At 42.2% G+C, this 18,220-nt stretch overlaps 3 protein-coding genes and 1 non-coding gene across 5 annotated transcripts; 1 reads left to right on the top strand and 3 right to left on the bottom strand.

The window, feature by feature from the left end:
* Positions 1-502: 502 nt before the first annotated feature.
* On the top strand, positions 503-8,622 carry birc2 (baculoviral IAP repeat containing 2). Of its 2 annotated transcripts, XM_037466821.2 has the most exons (15): positions 503-520; positions 1,500-1,598; positions 2,768-3,625; positions 3,727-4,007; positions 4,145-4,447; positions 4,791-5,070; positions 5,524-5,623; positions 5,714-5,792; positions 5,891-5,939; positions 6,074-6,316; positions 6,426-6,524; positions 6,748-6,903; positions 7,304-7,345; positions 7,630-7,682; positions 8,006-8,622. In XM_037466821.2, the coding sequence occupies exons 3-15, from the start codon at positions 3,532-3,534 to the stop codon at positions 8,015-8,017; spliced, it is 1,791 nt and encodes a 596-aa protein (XP_037322718.2). In that variant the 5' UTR covers positions 503-520; positions 1,500-1,598; positions 2,768-3,531; the 3' UTR covers positions 8,018-8,622. The 2 variants fall into 2 exon arrangements, with proteins under 2 accessions (XP_037322718.2, XP_037322717.2); XM_037466820.2 differs by lacking the exon at positions 503-520 and having other exon boundaries at positions 1,482-1,598; positions 7,630-8,622.
* Positions 8,623-8,843: 221 nt separating this feature from the next.
* On the bottom strand, positions 8,844-10,980 carry rpl23a (ribosomal protein L23a). Its single transcript, XM_037466824.2, has 5 exons — positions 10,843-10,980; positions 9,737-9,917; positions 9,355-9,531; positions 9,089-9,158; positions 8,844-8,913 (listed from the first exon to the last, which is right to left on the bottom strand). Exons 1-5 carry the CDS (start codon positions 10,865-10,867, stop codon positions 8,899-8,901), a joined length of 468 nt encoding a protein of 155 aa, XP_037322721.1. The 5' UTR covers positions 10,868-10,980; the 3' UTR covers positions 8,844-8,898.
* LOC119215989 (small nucleolar RNA Z17) lies at positions 9,623-9,691 on the bottom strand. Its single transcript, XR_005120085.1, has one exon. It is a non-coding gene; the product is annotated as a small nucleolar RNA Z17 (small nucleolar RNA).
* Positions 10,981-13,450: 2,470 nt separating the features above from the next.
* Positions 13,451-18,102, bottom strand: ddx52 (DEAD (Asp-Glu-Ala-Asp) box polypeptide 52). The gene is made up of 15 exons (XM_037468236.2): positions 17,951-18,102; positions 17,453-17,723; positions 16,898-17,016; positions 16,577-16,762; positions 16,328-16,471; positions 15,981-16,092; positions 15,824-15,896; positions 15,497-15,700; positions 15,319-15,409; positions 15,090-15,212; positions 14,840-14,990; positions 14,486-14,561; positions 14,175-14,246; positions 13,788-14,061; positions 13,451-13,590 (listed from the first exon to the last, which is right to left on the bottom strand). Exons 1-15 carry the CDS (start codon positions 18,086-18,088, stop codon positions 13,570-13,572), a joined length of 2,055 nt encoding a protein of 684 aa, XP_037324133.2. The 5' UTR covers positions 18,089-18,102; the 3' UTR covers positions 13,451-13,569.
* Positions 18,103-18,220: the final 118 nt, after the last annotated feature.

The following is an 18,220-nucleotide window of genomic DNA, read 5'->3' as shown; positions in this document are numbered from 1 at the left end:
AACACGCTACCTAGCCTCTTATTTATCTTAGCATGCATGACACTTGCTACGAATGTTATATTATAAGTATGTTTATTATCCTATTTGCAGAGAGTTTGGAGACACTTTTTTTTACCTCTATGCATGTGCTTTATATAAATATATTTCTTCTTGCTCTCACTGTAACCATTTTAAAGGAGTTTCTGTTTAATAAAATTAAAATACACATTACAAATAGTAGTTTCTAGTCTGGTATTGAACATGATGACGACACAATTTATTTTTGTGTCTGTGTGTGTGAGAGAGAGATCAAATCAACATAATTCTGACATAATCAAGGCTCCTGATATACATAGTTTCAAGGAGTAGTCCTTGCCATTGATTAAAGTAGATTGTAGGGGGTTGTAGATTGACGCAGTTAAGGGGGCGTGGCATCAGGGGACTACCACTACGTTGACTATTTCAGATTCCAACCACAGGGACCGAATGATGTCTTTACGTGACTCATTACCGTCTGACTGGCCTTCATCCAGGCTTTCATGTAAGTATCCCGTCTATTCTTTGTGATACTATTTTAGCTTTAATATTCTCAGAGAAGCTAAATCAAAGGCAGAATGCTATAATTTCAGTAGTTTACACAGTATAATTCATATGAATATTATCAGTGTTAGCTCTGTGAGTGACAAAAAATGTCAATGTTAAAATTGTATTGAACATATGGAAGGTCTAAGTTCATTTATTCGTTTCATTTAGGTCATTTCTAAGGTACTTCAGCCCTACTTAATGCTACTTTATACTTATACATTACATGTCTGAGGAAAATATTGAATCTTTAACTCCACTACATTTATCTGACATCTGGAATGTTACAAACAAAATATGAATAGTAGTTTCATAAAGTGATCAGTTTATAGGATTATCTGCTATAGACTAAACTATTAAATTACACCTTCTTAGTGTGAAATATTGGATTACAATTACCTAGTAGAATATTTTAACTGAGCGATATTGCTACATCTACTCAAGTCAAAGATAGTGCTTCTTCCACCATTGTAAATGTATGTTAACAGTTGAAGGAAATGATGGTCCGTTCAAATATATTCCTTTTGATTACAATTTTTATGTAATAAATAGGAATATCTATTACGGAGTTGTAACGCTTCAGGTTTCTTGTCTTCTATTTAATTTCAAATTTGATGGTCCGGTAACTTCGTAACGTAATGTACAATCTGGACATCATTATACGGACGTTGCTCCATACATCCATACACACCCGTACGAGATAATCAGGTCTAAAATAAGCTGGCTTTTGAAGTTTCGATGCTGATCTGCGTTTTACATAAAAGTGCATTTCATGCAATCCAGTTTTGTTTGGAATAATAACTCTGTTTGCAGTAGTAATACAATCATCACCGGCACCTACCGTGTGTATATATATGTTATGTATCCTTATTAAGTTCCAGTTTGTAAGACTGAGAATGAACCAAAAATCGTATTTATGTTTTTCGATTTTCATTTAGCGGACAACCGGAAGTAGACAGAGAAGGCGTTACGTCTTTGGCAAAAAAAAAGAGAAGCTGCGTCGATGCTGGGACTTTCCGGATCGACTGAATAGCGAGGTGAGTAGAGTCTGACTAATGTACGACTGGCCTTTATGATGTCTCCTCTGGAGGTGTCACTCGAACAAAGCGGTTTCCTTCCTGCGTGCTGCCGCACGGACTAATGACTCACGGTAGTTACCGTTTGTGACGTTAGAAAGCGCTAGCTTAAGCAAGCTAATGTCCGTTGATATCAACCCGGTGTCTGTTGGGCGTTGAATGTTATTCGGCAACTAAAAACGTCAGCTAGGTTAAGTGTATGTATTTAAATAATGCTTTACTGGAGCGACACATTTATAATATATTCAATGAACCTGCTTAATATTCACGAATATCATTTTAGATATGTGAGAAGGCGTTGCATCACAACGCAACCGGAGCTGGAACACCGGAAGTGTTTGTTTAAATGATCTACCGATGACGTAACCTAAATAACCATAGGCTCTTATGGAAAGTACCTGGCACGTCCGGCTTGGAAACAAAATCCAAGCACTGCTGACTTGAAAACGAATGCTATTTTCCCCAGGAAATTAACGTTGCTTAGCTAAATGATCTATTTGTCTGTTCTGATGAAATGGCCACTAAGAAGTGGCCAAAAGTTACTGAGCCAAAATAAATAATTGTATGCTTAAGCTAACGTGAGGACTCATCTTTTGCTCTGGAAATACTTTATGAAGTCTGAAGAATTCCTGATAATGTCTTTGGGGGGTAATAGTGATTTTTGCTTTGAGAATAAACATCCATAACACACGGGCTGCATTATAAACAGGCGGCATGAAGTTTGAATACATTTACCGTACACGGGGAGGCGGGGCTTGTAGGTCAAAGGGGAACTGTTTCTAGCGTTCTCAATGTGGGGATTTACTGCTTCAGGCTTTTGCACAGTTACTCAGACAAAAACACCTTGGCTTCTGGGAATTGTGTTTCAACATTAGTCACCTTTTTTTCTGATATTTTACCTACTAAATAAATAATGAAATCACTGAAATAATTGTCAGATTTATTGATCGATTTTTAAGCTTCACCTGCTTGGATTAAAACACTGCTAATTGTACAGATTCCTGTATTATTTCTTACATTTTATAAATTTAAAGAGTAGTGCTCTAATTGGTTCGAATCCTTCATGAGGAATTTTGGACATGGACACAGCTGAACATTGTTCTATCTTTGTTTTTTCTTTATGTCTACAGGTCCTCTGCTGTTAAACTAAAGAGGAACATCCATTATCCTTCCGAAGAAGGATTACATTTTTCTTACTGTTTTTTTAGTATCTGATTATGGCTGCTTAGACGCCTACAAAAGGGATGTCCGAGATGGGGGGAGGGGATTGAGAGCACATATCCCATGGTCTGTGTGTGTCCGCGCGCTTGATTTATTTTGTTTATGTTCGTACTAATGGTCACAAATCACATGTTTGAATGGTTTCATAATATATTAGTCATGTCTGATCTACATTTTCTATATAATAAAATGTGTACGGATCCAGGGTGATATAATATAATAATTGATGCATTTTAATTACGCTTTTTTTTTTTAAATGCCTGTCCTTTACAGCACATGCGTTTGGTTGGATGTAAAACAACTTTGACTCAAACTGAAGAGTTTATTGAAGAGGTAGTGCTCAATACTAGATACAAGTAAATGGAATCCAGGTGTACAGAATAGCCCTCGGTTATATGTAGGGCATGTGGTGGTGATGATGGTTGTTGGACGGGTAGTTCAGTTTCTTTTTCACTAAGTTTCGCACTTAGTCAGGCATGACTTTCTATTTGACTAACTCTTCTCTGTTTCTGTTTTTTGAGTTAAACCCACTTCTCCCCCTGATTTAAATATGTTGATGTTGCCGTATGAGTGAGTCTATGTGTGAGAAAGTGAGACCGTGGGTTTTCTCAAACCCCTCTCCCTTGAAGGACATCTCTTTTGCCCTCCAATTTCTAAAACTTTAAACTCCAAAATGGAAACTCTTGTTCAACTCAAAAACAACCAGTTTTTGAAGGGTTTGTTTCGCAACGGGTCTCCTGCGGATCTGCAATATGATAACTCATCAGGTACAAGTTAATTTGATTCTCTCCCTTCATTTTATTCAACCTTCCAGTATAATAGATATGTTCAAGGAAATGTCTCAATATGATGTTGTTTTCATTCCCAGAGCTCTTCCGCTTTTCTACCTTCGCTCGATTTCCTGCTTCGGGAGTCACTGAGCGCAGTCTGGCGAGGGCGGGTTGGTTCTACACTGGCGTGGGCGACCGCGTCCAGTGTTTCAGGTGTAACGTGACGGCAGAGGGCTGGCAGTCCGGCGACTGTCCAACAGAGAAGCACAGACAGCTTTCTCCCACCTGCTCCTTCATCCAGAGCCTCCCGTCTACTACCAACCTGCTCTCCTCCTCTCACTCCGCCTTCTCCCCACTGCGCATTGCCCCAGCCGTACCAGTAAGATCTGTCAAGGTTTCCTAAAAATATGAGATTAATTTATAGAGGGGGGTCTATTTTTCACTACACTAGTGGCCTTTCCCACTTACATTAAGGTAGGTGAGGAGAATCTTAATTTTCTTTTCCATTTCTTGAAGCTTTCTGCTCCAGGCCCAGCGGCTCCTAACCCGGCAGTGAGCCAAGGTGAAGAGCCAGTAGGCTACCTCAACATGGGCTTCTCCGCTCCACCGCCCTCCAGCCCGCTCAGCTCTCGGGGCGTAGAGGACATGTCCCACCAGAGACCAACATGCCACAACCCCAGCAAGCGCAGAGAGCAGGACCGCCTGGACTCTTTCCACCCGTGGACTCTCTCCATTATAACTCCAAGTGAGCTCGCCAAGGCCGGCTTCTACTACCTGGGCCAGGGCGACCGCGTGGCCTGCTTCAGCTGCGGTGGACAGGTGTGTACCATCAGTGGACCAAGCAAATGGACAAATAGATGAAGAGAGCGAGATCTCTGGGCTGTCACTAAGGGCGTGCTCTTACCAGATGCTTTGGATCAGAGGATTTTGTCTCAAAACATACCTTTCAGATTTTTAATCTTTTTTTAAATCTTTACATTGTATTGTTTTATTTAGTCCTGCTCTACATTTATGTAGTACCTCTAGTATTGCTTAACCTATTACTTGTGAATGACACTTTGTTTGTATTCCCACAATTCTTTGACAGGCATCTGGTGAGCAAACCTTAACAAAGAGTGTGTATTACAGAACTGTCAGCAGAAGTTTTTGTTTGTATTTGCAGTTGAGTAACTGGGAGCCGGGGGACCGAGCCGTATCGGAGCACCAGAGGCATTATCCAAACTGCCGATTTGTGCGCGGGGAGAGAGCCGACAACGTGGCAACAGCCGTGTCTACGTCCGGGGGAGTGGCTTCTCAGCTGTCCTCAGGAGCCGCAGCCCTCAATAATGTGTCTAATCCCGCCATGCAGCAGAGCGATGAGAGGCTGCTCACTTTTGTCAACTGGCCTGCTCGCATCCCCGTCAGGCCGGACCAGCTGGCTAAAGCTGGCTTCTACTACGTTGGTACGGACAATATCAAAGAGACCATCTTATCAGACTGAATGTAACGGTTAGAAGGAGGGTGCATATTGGATTTAAATTATGTTCATTCGGTCCTTTGTGAAGAGAAAATGATAGATTGTTCCAACTATTCTCCCGAAAGTCCAAAAGAGTTATTTCCCCCATTTGGGGGGTGTCCACTGCAGAAAGGTGTGTATCAGAATTAGCACATGTATGTTTTCTTTCACTTCAACTGGAAAGTCCTGAATGAAATCATTTGGTGAGAAACATACTACCGAATATCGTTTTCAAATTCTAATCAGTTCACTGCTGAACGTTTCAAACAAATGATCAAATAAAAGATTTTAACATTCTGTACTCAGTTTGGGTGCTAGCAGTCTTAAGAAGCATAAGAGAGTTTCTACGGAAACCCTTTAAGCCACGAGTCATACTGAAAGCATTTTGTTTTCCCAAAAGGCCGTAACGATGATGTCAAGTGTTTCTGCTGCGATGGAGGCCTACGATGCTGGGAGTCGGGAGATGATCCGTGGGTGGAACACGCAAAATGGTTCCCACGGTAAACCCTGTCGCATTTTTTTTTTTTTTTTTTTGAAATAGGTTGATCATTTGAAAATGTGTGTAATCTTGTACCGTGGGTCCATTTCAGGTGTGAATATCTGATACAGGAGAAAGGACAAGAGTTTGTTCACCAGATTCAGGCTCGCTTCCCTCGGTTGTTCGAGCAGGTAAATAGAGGGCTTGTAATATTCCGGCATCGGTTCTTGCATTTGGCATGGAACAACTCATTAAAACTTGCTTATTTGTCTGTTCTTCTCCCCAAAAGCTTTTAGCTAATGGTGACAGCAGCTCCAGAGAGTTTGTGGATCCACCTGGTGAGTTTGAGACAATATGATATCAAGAGAAATACACTTTTTGTGTACAAACAGACATTTAGCCTCATCATAGGAATGAGAAGTCGCATGACTCGGCCTGACGTGTTTACACCCCCCTCCCCTCCTCCTCTCAGTGGTTCACCTCGGTCCAGGAGAGGAGCGGTCCGAGGACGCCGTCATGATGAACACCCCCGTGATTAAGTCTGCTTTAGAGATGGGCTTTGAGCGAGGTCTCGTCAAGCAGACGGTCCAAAGCAAGATCCTCACCAGCGGTGAGAACTACAGAACGGTCCAGGAGCTGGTTCTTGACCTGCTGAGTGCCGAGGACCAGAAACGGGAGGAGGAGCGAGAGATGATGGCGGAGGCGATGGCATCAGGTACAGCAGAGGGTCTCTGCCGCGTGTTATCATGAAAATGAATGAGCATGAGTTCCGGCGCCAGTGAACGTTAGAATTAATTCCATAGTTTCCTCCTTTTTGGCTTCAGACGGTTTCACCTTTGTGAAGAGACACCAGGCGACGTTGATCCAGCGTCTGAAGAGTGTGGAGCCGGTGCTGGAGCATTTAAGAGAGCAAAACGTTTTGTGTGAGTTTATTTTTTCTTGTGTTAATCCCTTGTGTGTGTGTGTGTGTGTAACTACAAGTTTGAAATGTTATCTGGTGCCGCTAATTGGTTCTTTTGAGTGCATGATCTAGTTATATTTCTCATCATAAATGGAACATTTCCCAAAGCTGAACTAAAGCAAATAAACCAAACCGTTCAGCTGTATCCTTTGTTTTGTGACTAACTGTTCCCTGGTGACCTGCAGCTCCCGATGAGTATGGCGGTCTGAAGGCCCAGACGTCGGCTCAGCTGCAAAACGCCAAGCTGATAGAGCTCGTTCTCACCAAGGGGAACGCTGCGGCCGAGGTCTTTCGCAACTGGATCCAGAAAAACGATGTGCACCTGCTCAGAGATCTCATGGGTACGTCTCTGCCACAGCGCCGTTGTTGAATTTACCTGTCTAACTAACAAAGGATGGACTTGTATGTCAACCTATACTATCAAATTATGTGACATCCCTTGGGATAAGATTTTATACAATTCAAAGTTTAATCAAATAAGCAATCTGGTGCATTTAGAGAGCAAAATATTAAAGCTTGATGTATGAAAATATCTGCTCTTGTAAACAACCTTTCGCCCTGGGTTTAGCTGTGGTGGAATTTAACTAGGTGCATTTAGTTAGTCTACTTAAATATAATGTTTACGGTATTCGTACTGTAGTCTTTCCATTTGTTAATTATTTATGCTAATACTTTTGTATGAGTATTTATACACTATGCTTGAGTTTCCATTCTAAGACATGTTGTACTCCATATTTTCAGCCCAATCAAACGAAGCTGCATCACCAAGCCAAGATCTCTCAGGTATTAGGACACTTTCTGCAAAGTTAATTTTTCAAACTGAAGCCTTTTGTAACTTCATTTATTCAATATCGACCCCATGATGCAACATTTCTAAAGTTAAATGTTACACAAAACATTTATTATGTATGGACTGCTGATTCAGCCAATGAGACATAAGAACTTTTTTTAATGTAGAATCTCTCCATGAGTTTTTGATTACCACGGGTCCTCTGACGCCGTACCGCAAATAAGACTAGCAGGAATGTATCAACGTGTTTAGGACTAATGACTCCATTTCTTTGCAGACCTCCCCATGGAGGAGCAGCTGCGGCGCCTGCAGGAGGAGCGTACCTGCAAGGTGTGTATGGATAAAGAAGTCAACATTGTCTTCATCCCATGTGGACATCTGGTGGTGTGCAAAGAGTGTGCGCCATCGCTACGGAAGTGCCCCATCTGCAGAGGCCTGGTTAAAGGCACGGTCCGAACCTTCCTCTCATAACCAGGATCCCTCATTCTCACAGCAATGTGATTGAATGTAAGCAATATGGTACAGGTTTATACAGCTGACATACATTACTGTAAGTGGAAGTAGTCATATTTCTGGTATTACCGCTATTATCATTGTTATATTTACTGATACTATTATTAGTTTTCTTTTGTTTCTCCCTCTCCTTCTCTTAGGGATATTCATAATTATCAATACAATCACCTTTTATTAAAAAGTTGAGTAAATGCAATGGTGTCTTCTGGTCCCTTAAAGGAGTATATCTGGTTGACCTTGATGCTGAACTCACCTCAAATATGCTGTGGCCCTTGCCTCTGTGGCAATTATACAATCTTGATAACTTTGTACTGATCTTGCATCTCTCCTTTTATAACGGGACACTTGCTTATGTAACTAAATGAGCATCCATATCTCTGCGCCATTCAGTTTAATAACTAAATTAGCTCAGATTGTAGAACATTTGATTAATCAAACAGTATCACTGTTAACGGGTATGTTTTCAGTAATGTATGAAATCATGTTCATTGAGTTGTATTTTAAAAACATGTTTCTTTTAAAGTCTGAAGTGATTTATAGCTGAAATGCCAAAGTTAATTACGTAAATGACTTATGCTAAAGAACTGTAACCTGTTACAAATCCCTGACTTTATACTGCATTATGTACACTGAAGTTTAAGTTCTGCACAATGAAAAGCCTTTAGTAAACATAACTCATGTATGGATGAATTCATTTTCCATTAGTACAGGTGCTACATTACTGTTTAAACTAAAATGACAATTACCAGCTACATTTCATATAACAGACCTGACGCTTTTTAGTAAATGCCGTAATGACATCTAAACATTTCTGCTTTTCCTCAAAGAAATTGTCATAGTGAGGCGATCTAGACTTGTCACCACTATGCTCTATAGCTGCCGACCGTGGGTTACATCCAAGTTTAGCGTAAGGCCAATACATTGAAAGTGATCATGCTTAGATAAAATACTTATGAGCACAAAACAAAGCAACACTGATTTACTTGTAGTTTATACAAATATTTATTTTTCCACGAGTCTCTTCAGCCACAGTTTAGATGATGCCAATCTGTAAAGAAAAGCAGACATTACTTTTAGGATCATCAGAGTGAATGTCTCCGAATCTGCAGGAGTTTGCATCAGTGGTTCCTTTGAATGCATCATTGACATTCAGACATAAAAAAAAATCACATCAATTGCACAGTACTTGCAACTGCTTTACTGTTGAATTATTGAAGCCTCACCTTGTTTGCAACATCCAACGCATCATAATCTGGTGCGAGACGAACGTACGCTTTCTTCTCACCATCAGGCCTGAATAATGAAAGGTTAATTAAGTTTAGGTTCACAAAAGGAAACAAGCCATTTGTGGCTATGTATTGTTGACCTTTTTGTAAACAACCAGATTGCCGTTTTGGTTTGAATGATGAAATAGCAGTATAGGAAACTAATCACAGGGCATGATACTGCCATCAGTCCTGACAGCAGCAAGCAGGTTTAAGATTTCTACCTGATGAGTGTGTTGACTTTGGTGACGTCAATGTCGTACAGCTTCTTGACAGCGTGTTTAATCTGGTGTTTGTTGGCCTTGACATCCACAATGAATACAAGCGTGTTGTTGTCCTCAATCTTCTTCATGGCAGACTCTGTTGTCAAGGGGTACTTTATGATGGCATAGTGATCCAACCTGCAGCAGAACAATAAACGTTAGGTTAATAGACCATCCAAACTGTTTTAAGTCAACAGACCGGATTAAATAATGCAAGACAAAGATATTCGGTGCATCAGCAGATAAGGCTGGAATCATACTTATTCATACTTTGATCGCATCCAACATCATGTGCACCAGATCAAATCTCATTTTTAATCAGCATGCAGTCACTGCAACTCACTTGTTCCTGCGAGGAGCACTCTTGCGGGGATATTTGGGCTGCCTGCGCAGGCGAAGGGTTTTTGGGCGACGGAAGGTGGGAGAAGTCCTGATTTTCTTCTTCCTCTGGCTGTGTACACCCTTGAGCACAGCCTTCTTGGCCTTCAGAGCCTTTGACTTGGCCTCAGTCTTGGCCGGGACAGCTTAAAAACAAATGCACTTTATTGGACTTTTGGTCTAGTAACGCCCTTGATGCTTCTCCAGCTGGTGAATTGATAGGACATCACGTGGGGAGGTTTAAAGCTACATATGACATGCATTTCAGTTCAACATGTAAATTACTACGTAAGAGTATTCCAAATGACAAAAAGTCGCCTGTTATGTTTAGAGCTGAGCAAATGTACAACCATTTAAAAAATATGTCATTCAGTTTCCCTTCTCTATGCCACTCCGGATTAAATCTGGCAGATTTAAATAAGTGAGTAATCGAATCAATGAAAGTGACTGAAAGCACTAACTACTTCCAATACGCAACCAATATGTTACGAGGTTAACTCCACTCACATGGCTAGCACTAGCGGAAAACACCTAGAATTAAGTTAACCTCTATAATATACAACTCACAAAATGGCCAACGTCGAAATCATTCTCTAACTAAAGTTGGTTCTTGAAAATTGTATTCGTTTCTTAAAACCACCATCTTTATCAGTCACGTTTTGAAACACAGCTGAGCCGCAGCTAATGCTAACATCGCAAAACTGCTACGAGATAAGCGTAATACAAAATATCTAACGTTCGGTTAGTACGACGGTTTACTTAGAATTATCGAACCGTGAACGTAATACAGTTAAGACAGACCACCATATATATAATAATGAGCAGAGATAAACAGCGTTTGTAAGAGCAGTCAATGCTAACATTAGCGTAGCATCACGTTCTAGGATAACGCAACATGCCGCAGAGACGATCCGTGTAATCGGTCTATTTAGACGGTTTCGAGCAATAAAATACGTTTACAGATATCACCTTCAGTTTATCATTGCATTTCGGGGATATTTGACGTATCTTACATGAAATATTAGTGTGAACTAAAGGAATAATTGATTCAAAATCATCAGATTGACAAACCTTCCTTCTTCACCTTCGGTGCCATGTTGAGAAAGGAAGGCTAAACGGGGTTTCTTGCAGTTTAATGCATGGGCGAGATCTCACGTCACACGTATCGCGATAGTTATGAAAGCAGACCTGAATCATCCATCCCATCGATTCACTCTGCCTTCAGACATGAAGGCGTCAGAGTTTATTCGTAAATATTGAAGATAGATTAACATATTATATTTTACCGTAAATCCTCAAATAAAGACCGGGATTCAATTAGAGGCCGGGCTTCAGATAGTGGCCGGGCCCCAAATACAGGCCGGGGGTAAAAAATGTGTTATTGTTTAGCCTAAATGCACGTATCGTAGCCTATAAAGCAGTGCACTATGGCGCCAAGGCGAAAATTCGACATACAATTCAAAGAGAAGGTTTTAAACTTCGCAGAAGAACATTCGGGAGAAAAGGCAGCGAAGGAGTTTAATATAGACCCAAAACAAATTCGATATTGGAAGAAGCAGAAGAACGGATTCAATGCGACCAAAAAGAACAGAGCCCGACTAGCAGGTGGAGGTAGGAAAAAAGTTAGCCTGGATATGGAGACCAGCCTGGTCGAATGGATTTTTTCAGTCCGCGATAGGCATTCTAGGGTAACTAGAAAGATGATACAAAATAAAGCTTTGGAAATATTTCCCTCCGTGAGTGACAGTGGAGGCTGTAGCTTCGTGGCAAGCAGGGGCTGGCTCCAGAGATTTCTGGAGCGCAATGAGTTTTCAGTCAGGAGACGTACAACGGTGTCTCAGAAAGACCCAGACCGGGTGGTTGAAAAGCTGCTTTCCTACATTGACCACGTGGGAAAAGTAATCGCCTCCAAAAATATTATGGAGAGAGACATAATTGCCATGGACGAAACAGCAGTCTGGTTTGACATGCTGTCCTCCACAACGGTGGACCAGCGAGGGGCCAAAAGCGTGGCTTTAAAAACTACAGGGCATGAGAGGAGCCACCTCACAGTGATCCTGGCTGCCAGGGCCGATGGCACCAAACTTAAGCCGTACATCGTTTTCAAAGGGTCTGTGCGTGAAGTGGCTCGAATGCAACAACGGAAAAAAAGCGCTGTGATTGCAACTTCAGCGAATGGCTGGATGACCGACAGCCTGACATCAGACTGGCTACAGTCAGTCGTCGGGAAATGCAGTGTCACCCCGCGGCTCCTAGCCTGGGATGCATACCGATGCCACATCAGCGCCGCCACCAAGGACGAACTCGCATGTGTCTATAATGTCACAACTGCAGTTGTCCCCGGCGGCTGCACTAAGTACATCCAAGCCCCAGATGTTATGTGGAACCAGCCGTTCAAGCAGAGTCTCCACGAGGCGTATGATTCGTGGATGGCCGGGGACTCGGATAAAGAATATACTGCTGGAGGTAACCTGAGAGCCCCTGCCCGCCACCTGCTCGTGAACTGGGTGGTCGCTGCCTGGGAGAAGCTGGACAAGGACATGATCCGAGAGTCCTTCAAAGTTTGTGGACTGACACTGAAAGATGACGGGAGCGAAGATGATCTCATCCGTTGCTTCAAAGCGGGACAGCCATGCGCCGCTGGTAGGGATGCGCTGGCGCAGCTCCGGCAGCGGGGGGGGGGAGGAGAACCGCACGCAAGTAGCCCAGGATGAAGAGGAGGAGGAGGACAAGGAGGAGCTGCTTAATAATGAACTTGTTGTTCTCGATGATGAGGATGGGGAAGAAGATGTTGAGGGGGACGCCGAATAGATGTACAAATGTTGCCTCATTACTGGTGAGCTTTGGATGTAAGCCTGCCCCAAATACAGGCCGGTGCGCTGTGCAGCCTATGTAAATAAAAGCCCCGGCCACTATTTGAGGATTTACGGTGTGTATATATATATAAATATAGTTCGACTATCTGTATCGTAATCACATTTTCCCGTAACACCAGATTTAATTTTGTTGAATCAATAAGGTCCATGATAGCATATATTTGAGATATGATGGAGTACAGTATATAGTAGTTTGGTTCGTTTCTATCCTACTAAAATACTAAACCGATCTGTTGGAAAGGTAGGAGTGGAGCCAGCTGAGTGCAGTACCTTCAATACCGAGGTCTTTTAGTCTGGAGAGCAGGATGTTATGGCTCACGGTATCGAAGGCTGCACTCAGGTCGAGGAGGATGAGGATGTTGAGGGAACCGGTGTATAGATTACATGCAGTTTCTTATTCCACAAATCTGATTCAAGGTGGGTATGAAAAAACGTATTTGTAAGATGCCAAATCATCAAAGTCAGTTATTAACACGATGTAGAATTCATCCTGCCAATATGGCAAATATTAGGTGACTAATGATTTCTTGTGGGTCTGGGTGGTAAAGTTGTCTAATTGTTGGGTCTTGTTTAACCTCTATGAGAAGTGCCTTCCATTAGTTTGATTTACATCTTGTTCAGTATTCACTAGTTTATCCTTGAATACTACTGGTACCAGTATTACCAGATAGTGTTCTGGTAATACTACTAGCACTCATTAAAGCCTGATGCTTTTATTCAAAGCGACTAGTTGAAGAGTCCTTGTATAAATGTTCTGTGTGCTACAAGTTGGAGGTGAGCTAATGAACCATAATGAAACAAAACATATATAAACTGTTTATTTTATACTCTGATGATACAAAGCACAAATGTGAAGATTTGCAGTAACAAAAAAAATCTGTATCCGTCTTGTACCACTCTCATCTGGTCCTCTTGTGGCGCACTATTTTTTTTCACCTTTCTCCTGGTAGACAGTTGAAAAGAAAGCATATCAGTAAAGTACAATGTTAGATAAAAGGTCAGCTGCTGCGGTATGAACCGAACTAGGTAAACAATGAGACTTAATGTATATTAGCAACTTTCATTTGGTTGTGGTTTACAGACTTTACTAGCTAAATTAAATATGAGAACATGAGTTTCTTGAAATCACGCTCTTGTTACTTTTTTGGCTCCAGGGGATTTTGAAGCCGTCTTAGGAGACACCTTCTTGTGCTTTTCACTCCCGTCATTCGGTGTATTTTTTCTTCCCTTCAGCTGCTGTCCTTTTGTCTTCTTCTCTCCTTGCTGCTGCGCTGCTGCTGCTGCTGCTGGAAGCCGCTTCTCTCCTTTCTGTCCTTTAATTGGTGCTTTGCCTTTGTTCTTCATTAAGAAGCGAGGAGTTGTGCAAATGGTGGTTCTTGTGGGGGGCTTCTTCTCAAGTCTCCGCTTCACTTTACTGAACACAGATGGAAATCAGCCTTATTAACCAAACTGATCAAATCCCCAAGAAATTATAAGCCTGAACAGTCTTAAATGTATAGGTTATCGTGGAACTTCAAACTCACTTACCTGTGTATTTTTTTTAAGCCAATCATGTACTCGGGTACAGGACAACCAGCTTGTTTTATGACTTTAGCGATGCTGTTAGAAAGAGATGCAAAGACAAACATACTCAGAGAAATATCTACATTGCAAAAAACTACACACTTTTGAGAACTTGCAGTAGTGAATGTCTGGAGTCCCTAACTTTTTTCCAAGCGTGTTATTTCCTGCTTTTTGTATTTTGTGTTGTGATCGTATTCCGACTTAGAAACGTTTTAGAGAAGAAAAACAAGCTGTACACATTATCTGCAGAGTTAGCACTTTTGACATGCAGGTACCTGCGTAGCAGCGGCTTGTCATCCTCTGTGAAGAAGGTGGTGGCCTTTCCCTGATGGCCAGCTCTACCAGTCCGACCTGGGGAGCAGCACATTGAATACTTGCTTGTAAAATGTCAAACCATCATATACATAAGACATGTTTCCCCCAAAAAACAAAAGGTATTCAATTGACGATTAAATGAATTTAACAAAACAAGCAAATATTTTGGTCGGTAGAAGTATAACTATAACCACCACCCACATTTTAAGTAATTTTACATAATAAATTATTTATCTTTAGCAATATAATCACTCCCTTATTTATTTGTCAGCTTCATTTTATGGTCAAATAATTCATTATAAATAAAAGCTAACCAATTCGGTGGATGTACTCCACAGCGCTGGTAGGGAAGTCGTAGTTCAGCACGAGATTGACTCCTTTGAAGTCGATTCCTCTGGCGAGCAGAGCTGTGCAGATCAACACCCAAATTTTTCCAGACCTGAAACTGTGCACTACGTTGTCTCTCTGAAACACAGACGCAATAGGCGATGGTTACACAATACAGTTGCACTTAAGAAACACAGAGAGGACCCATTGTGCGTCATATGAAGCGCCTCGGCGTACCTGCTGCTGTGTGCGCTCTGCGTGGATCACGTCTACATTGATTCCTTCGTACACCAACTCGTGGAAAAGCTCCCGCGCTCGGTCTATCGACTGCACAAACACCAGCATGGGAGGCAGGAAACCCTAAAAAATAGAAAGGTCGACAATGTAAGTCTGCATTGAAAAAGAGCTTGTAATTATAAAATGACTTTAACCGTCTTTTCTTCAAACAACATGGCAGCGCATTTACTTTTTGGATGATTTCCCTCATGGCCAACAGTTTGCCGTTCTCCGTCCCGACAAACAGCAGCTCCTGTTCCACCGTCGCAACTGCTGCATTTCTTGGGGAGAAGATACATTTTAAATCATTCATTACGTGAGAATCAGATTATATTAACCCATCAAATTAGGAAATTCTAGATCTTTACCTGTGTCCAATGTTGACAGACACCAGGTTGTCGAGGTTCAGACGGCACCACTGCTCCACATCAGGCGAGCATGTGGCGCTGAAGAAAGCCCTGCGCACCATTGATCCAGAACACGCCAGAAAAACTGCGGCGAGCTGCTCCCTGAAGCCGCTCTTACCGCCCTCAAATAGCTTATCGGACTCGTCCACAATCAGCCACTCCACACTGATTGACAAAAAAGACAACAATCAAGAAAGAAACATTTAATTTGCAAATATTTTAAGAGAAAGCAAAGGCATTTTGATGGTTTACAAGAAACATTGCCAAGAGCAGAATATTCCGTGTTACCTGCTGAGGTCGAGAGCTGGAGGATCCTGCTTGAGAAGGAAGACGAGTCTGTTTGGAGTACTGACGAGTATATCTGCAAAAATGTATGGAGTAAATAGTGAGGTAAAGACAATTCACGGTTTAGATTTTAACTATTTTATTAATAGTCATTTCTTACCGTATTTTTTGTTGGACTGTGGTCCATACTTCTTGGCTGCCAGAGACGCTTTGTCTATGATGTGAACTCTAAATCCGACTCCCTCGGACATGCGCAGCAGCTCTCTGTAGGTCTGAACTCAACACGACAAAACAGACGTCAAAAATGCATGCAAATGTGTGATCATTTCCCAAAAAGGTAGGTGAAACTTTCACTGTATTCAATACAGATTGGAACATGGAAACCAGTGTCTTCACATCGCTGTCCTTGATATCGAACAACATGCTGTATATCATGAATTAAAACCGGACATCTTGATAATGGAATGTCAAACGTGGGAAATAGTTAACATTGTGTTTGTTCTGTACCTGGTTGGCCAGTTCTCTGGTCGGGGAGATGACCACAGCTCTGAAGCCCAGGTTCGCCGGCTGCTGCAGTTGTGCGAGCATCGGGAGACAGAAAGCCAAAGTCTTTCCTGATCCGGTGGGAGCGCAGGCAAGGAGCTCCCGACCCTAGTCGACAAACCAGACACATGCAAATCCTCACGTCACCACCGTTTGTACGTTACTTGGCAACCACTCACTGTATGTATGTGTGTGTGTGTATTCTACACTCACATGCATCATGAGCGGTATCGCCTGCATCTGAACTGGCGTCGGCGACGTCAGCCCTGCGTCTTTGAGGTTCTGAAGGATGCATGGGTTGAGACTATACTCAGCCTGGAGGTCCTCAAACGTGCACACAGGGTCCGGAACGTCGCAGCCGTGCACGTTTATATGGTGTTGAGAGCGAATACGATTGACCTTAAATCAAAACATAAAAATTGAAGTTCCAAAAGGATAGAGTCAGAATATTAATATGATTCTTATATTTTTCAGGGTCACATAAAATCTCTTCATTGTTTCCTGGAGTGGACCGAGTTGTTCCTGTATACGGACCTTCTCCTGATGAAGGTGCTTTAGCCTCTTCAGTGAGGATTTCTCCTTCCCATCACTCGGCAGGTTTGAGATCTTTCTGTCTAATGAGGTGGTCCAGGTGATGCCGCTTCCCCAGGTGTCTTCAGTCAGAAGACACAGAAGACACCACTAAGTCTCTGACTTCAACTTTGTGTGAATTGCATACCACTGACTGATTAGCAACACTGCCCGCAATCTACTAATGCAAGAGAGATGTTACAGCTTCCTGTGATGAAATAAATGTTGGATGGTTGACAGAATAATAATCTCCCATTCTAATTTTCTATCAGTGCAACTTTACTGTGGGGTTTAATACATGACATCACGGTAAGTTGCAATATTGAAATCCATTATATTAAGAACCTCGCATGTTCTTAATTGTATTCATTACTATCTATTGACAAGCAATTATATTGGTCACACAAGGGTTTTTTGTGTCACAGAATATGTGAACATTTCAACGCATCTGTACATAACCACAGTCAGTGCTAATGAGTTATTATTATTTGTTCAGCAGGAAAGAGCCAAATCCTTTACCTTCCACCTGGTTGTTTTTTGCCATTTTCTTTACTCTGCTCACGTCTTTCTCTTCATCTCTTTGCTTCCTTTTTCCTCCTGGCCCCGAAGCTTCACTTTCCACTTCATATTCTTCCTCGTCTTCGTCAGCAGCATCACCATCATCCTTCTTCTTCTTCTTCTTATCCAGTCCTACAGAACCACTCTGGGATCTACTGGTTAGTCCCGTGCCGAAGTAATCGATCCCAGAAAAAGCATCTGCGGACGCTTCCCCTACTTGAGATCTGGCGACCTGTAAAATAAAAATGTTTAGCAACTCTCAACTTGGGTGAGAATGACCCCAATAGTCATCTAATTAGATTGGTCATTTAAAAAAAACACTGCCTTCAAACAATACATGGGAAAAACATGAGTGAAACCCATATTCACGCGAGTGGAAACCGGGGCCAGCGAAAATACTTGGAAATGGATCATTATCTTTCATTCCGGTACATCGTTGGTACACGGTGCTCCGCTTACCTTGAACCGAGCAGCGTCTTTACCGAACCTCTTCAGGTCGAACTTAGCTCCGGATCCAAGTTTTCGAAACAACTCGAAGGCGTCCATTGCTGCTGCAGCAGCGTGGTCTAACCGCATCCAGGCGTCACTCGTCAACATCCGGGTCGTTCACCGGCAGCTCTTCCCTTCTGGTCTGAACGTTAGTGCCCCCTGTCGGCCACGTTCAACACTCCCAGTGTGACACATGTCTGACCGTGCCAGGTCAAATATTCATTCTAAGTCATTATGCAT

Source organism: Pungitius pungitius, chromosome 16 (genome assembly GCF_949316345.1).
Source record: "Pungitius pungitius chromosome 16, fPunPun2.1, whole genome shotgun sequence".
In the NCBI taxonomy this organism is placed as follows: Eukaryota; Metazoa; Chordata; class Actinopteri; order Perciformes; family Gasterosteidae; genus Pungitius; species Pungitius pungitius.
This window is presented reverse-complemented; position numbering and strand designations above follow the sequence as displayed.

What these genes read in the sequence shown, in the direction of transcription:
- birc2 (XM_037466820.2), top strand. Translation starts at nt 3,532, where the DNA reads ATGGAAACTCTTGTTCAACTCAAAAACAACCAGTTTTTGAAGGGTTTG. An exon ending in GCTTCAGCTGCGGTGGACAG is followed by an intron (nt 4,448 to 4,790) that starts GTGTGTACCATC and finishes TTGTATTTGCAG; the next exon opens with TTGAGTAACTGGGAGCCGGG. An exon ending in AGCTGGCTTCTACTACGTTG is followed by an intron (nt 5,071 to 5,523) that starts GTACGGACAATA and finishes TTTTCCCAAAAG; the next exon opens with GCCGTAACGATGATGTCAAG.
- rpl23a (XM_037466824.2), bottom strand. Translation starts at nt 10,867, where the DNA reads ATGGCACCGAAGGTGAAGAAGGAAG. An exon ending in ACCGAAGGTGAAGAAGGAAG is followed by an intron (nt 9,918 to 10,842) that starts GTTTGTCAATCT and finishes TTTGTTTTTAAG; the next exon opens with CTGTCCCGGCCAAGACTGAG. An exon ending in AGTGCTCCTCGCAGGAACAA is followed by an intron (nt 9,532 to 9,736) that starts GTGAGTTGCAGT and finishes GTTCTGCTGCAG; the next exon opens with GTTGGATCACTATGCCATCA.
- ddx52 (XM_037468236.2), bottom strand. Translation starts at nt 18,088, where the DNA reads ATGTTGACGAGTGACGCCTGGATGCGGTTAGACCACGCTGCTGCAGCA. An exon ending in AGCACCTTCATCAGGAGAAG is followed by an intron (nt 16,763 to 16,897) that starts GTCCGTATACAG and finishes TTTTGATTTAAG; the next exon opens with GTCAATCGTATTCGCTCTCA. An exon ending in GGCTTAAAAAAAATACACAG is followed by an intron (nt 14,062 to 14,174) that starts GTAAGTGAGTTT and finishes ATCTGTGTTCAG; the next exon opens with TAAAGTGAAGCGGAGACTTG.